The sequence below is a fragment of the Eimeria mitis genome, genomic scaffold (assembly GCF_000499745.2).
Source record: "Eimeria mitis Houghton genomic scaffold, Emh_scaff4048, whole genome shotgun sequence".
Taxonomy (NCBI): domain Eukaryota; phylum Apicomplexa; class Conoidasida; order Eucoccidiorida; family Eimeriidae; genus Eimeria; species Eimeria mitis.
In genome coordinates this window covers 1-2,371 of record NW_013572379.1, presented here as the reverse complement: position 1 = coordinate 2,371, position 2,371 = coordinate 1, and the positions used below count along the sequence as shown (strand labels likewise).

Below are 2,371 nucleotides of genomic sequence, written 5' to 3'. Positions count from 1 at the left end.
TTCTGTTCCTTTTCCGCTTTCCTCTTCTTCTGCTTATTTGAATTGATCTTCATACCCCTGCATGAATCGCCAAAGAAATTCCCAGTATAACAGCTAGCAGCTGCTGCTTAGCCGCTGGAGCTGCTGCTAGCTGTGTGTAGTATATTCTTGTTGCCTCTGCCTGTACACCCCGAAAGCTGAATACTAACGTGGCTATTTACTCCTGTTCATAGCATATCCATGCACAACTACACGTAAAAAGAAAAAGAAAAGAAGGAGAAAAGAGCAGCAGCTGCCTCATGCGGCCTGAGGGGAGCAGCACGTCTCCATCGCCTCAAGAAAATGGCTCTTGTACGGTTTCTTCTCCACCAGGCAGCTGGGGTGTATCTGCAGGTGGCGGTGCGGATGTGGTTGGCAGCACCGTNCGGTTTCTTCTCCACCAGGCAGCTGGGGTGTATCTGCAGGTGGCGGTGCGGATGTGGTTGGCAGCACCGTGGCTGCAGTGTCGTCACACTACAGGCGGATGTTCCTCGATGGCCTGAGCACTGTTGAGGGCCTCAAGCTATTTATATTAGAAGACAGTCTAGCTTTCCCTCTCTCTCACCTCACGGATGCATCTTCTCTGCAGCAGCATGGGGTAGAGCGATGCTTTGCTTTGGCTGCTTTTCCTATTTCACTTTCTTCTGTACCTGTACAGACAGCCCGGGCTCCTACTGTTGTATTTGTCTGTCGCCCTCGTCTCTCTCGTCTCCCTCTCATCGTGCGTCATATCAACTACATTGAACAACACTTCCCTCAAGCACAGCCTCCCCCCGCAGCAGCAGCAGCAGCAGCAGCAGGACCAGCTGCTGCTGCTGCTGCAGCAGCACCAGGAGCAGCTAGCCATGCAGACCCTGCGTTGGTGTGGCGGTTTCCTCTGCCCCCCATAACAGCAAAGAGCGGTAGACGATATTTAATTGTTTTGGTGCCTGAGCCCTCAGAGTTTATAGCGAGCGAAATACGCAGGCTTCTATCAGCCCCCAGCACTGCAGCAGCAGCAGAGCAGCAGACTGGGCCTTCATCTTTGCCTGCTGCTGCTGCTGCTCTCATTTCAAATTTGGGGACTTCTTTGTTGCCTCTCGGCGCAAGTGACAGCCCGGACATCAACAGCAGCAGCAGCAGCAGCAGCAGCAGCAGCAGCAGCAGCAGCAGCGTGAGCCCAGACTGCGTCGCTGTTACTCACTGCCCTATACAGCTCTTCCCTATAGAGCGAGACGTGCTGTCTATGGAGCTCCCAAACTTCTTCAGAGCTTTCCACGGCCAAGGAGATATATCTTTATGTAAGACAGTAGCAAACGCACTGGATGTGCTGCAGCAGCAGCAGCAACCACAGCAGCAGCAGCAGCAGCANGTAAGACAGTAGCAAACGCACTGGATGTGCTGCAGCAGCAGCAGCAACCACAGCAGCAGCAGCAGCAGCAACAGCAGCAGCAGCTGCTCTTGCTGTTGCAGCAACCCCTGCAGCACGTCCTCCAGCAGCCAAAACAACCGCAGCAGCGGCTTATCCCTCATCTGCGGTGTATAGGCAGCGCAGCAAAGACTGTGAGTGACTTTCTTATACAGAAAAGAAAGCAGCAGCAGCAGCAGCAGCAGCAGCAGCGACAAAGGTTCGAGGGCCCCTATGCCTTGGGGTGTACTGTAGCAGCAAGAGAGGAGCCGTCGCTCCCCTCGGTGCCTCCCGTTTATTCTGTGTTAGATGCAGAGGATTGCGGTTTGTCTCAGCCATATGTTTCAAGCAGCAGCAGCAGCAGCAGCAACGGTATTCATCTTTCTGCTGCTGAAGAAGCAGCAGCAGCAGCAGCAGCAGCGGATGGAGGGGATGGTGTATGGGGAGCGAACAGCAGCAGCAGCAGCAGCAGCAGCAGCAGCAACCTATCGCTGCCGCATGCACCGTATATGGCGGTATTGTTTGATAGACGCGTAGACCTTATAACACCTCTCTGCACTGACTTTACTTACCAGGGTCTTCTCGATAGCACTCTGGGTATAGAGGGTGCAGCTCTGGAGGTCCCCAAGCACCTCCTGCAGCAGCAGCAGCAGCAGCAGCAGCAGCAGCAGCAGCAGCAGCAGGAGCAGCAGCAGGAGCAGACGATGGGCGAGGGTATTGTGTCACCTACTTTGACTGGGTCTGCATGCAGCAGCAGCTTGCTTATAGATAGAGGCAAGGGGCAGAGGGTAGCTCTATCGGGAGATAGTTTATTTATATATCTTAGGGACCTGCATCAGACAGAGGTGGGGGGCGTGCTGCACCGCATAGCCAGCGACATAAAGGATACATACACGCAAAAAGAGAGTCTGCGTACTATAGAAGATATTAGTTCTTTTATGGTTAAGTTTAAACTAAAACAACAAG

The 2,371-nt window shown here is 53.5% G+C and overlaps 1 protein-coding gene across 1 annotated transcript; it reads left to right on the top strand.

The window, feature by feature from the left end:
• Window positions 1–502: 502 nt before the first annotated feature.
• Window positions 503–2,275, top strand: EMH_0071930 (sec1 family domain-containing protein, putative; the record flags this gene model as incomplete). The annotated part of the gene is made up of 3 exons (XM_013499154.1): window positions 503–1,192; window positions 1,405–2,144; window positions 2,245–2,275. The coding sequence occupies 3 exons, from the start codon at window positions 503–505 to the stop codon at window positions 2,273–2,275; spliced, it is 1,461 nt and encodes a 486-aa protein (XP_013354608.1).
• Window positions 2,276–2,371: the final 96 nt, after the last annotated feature.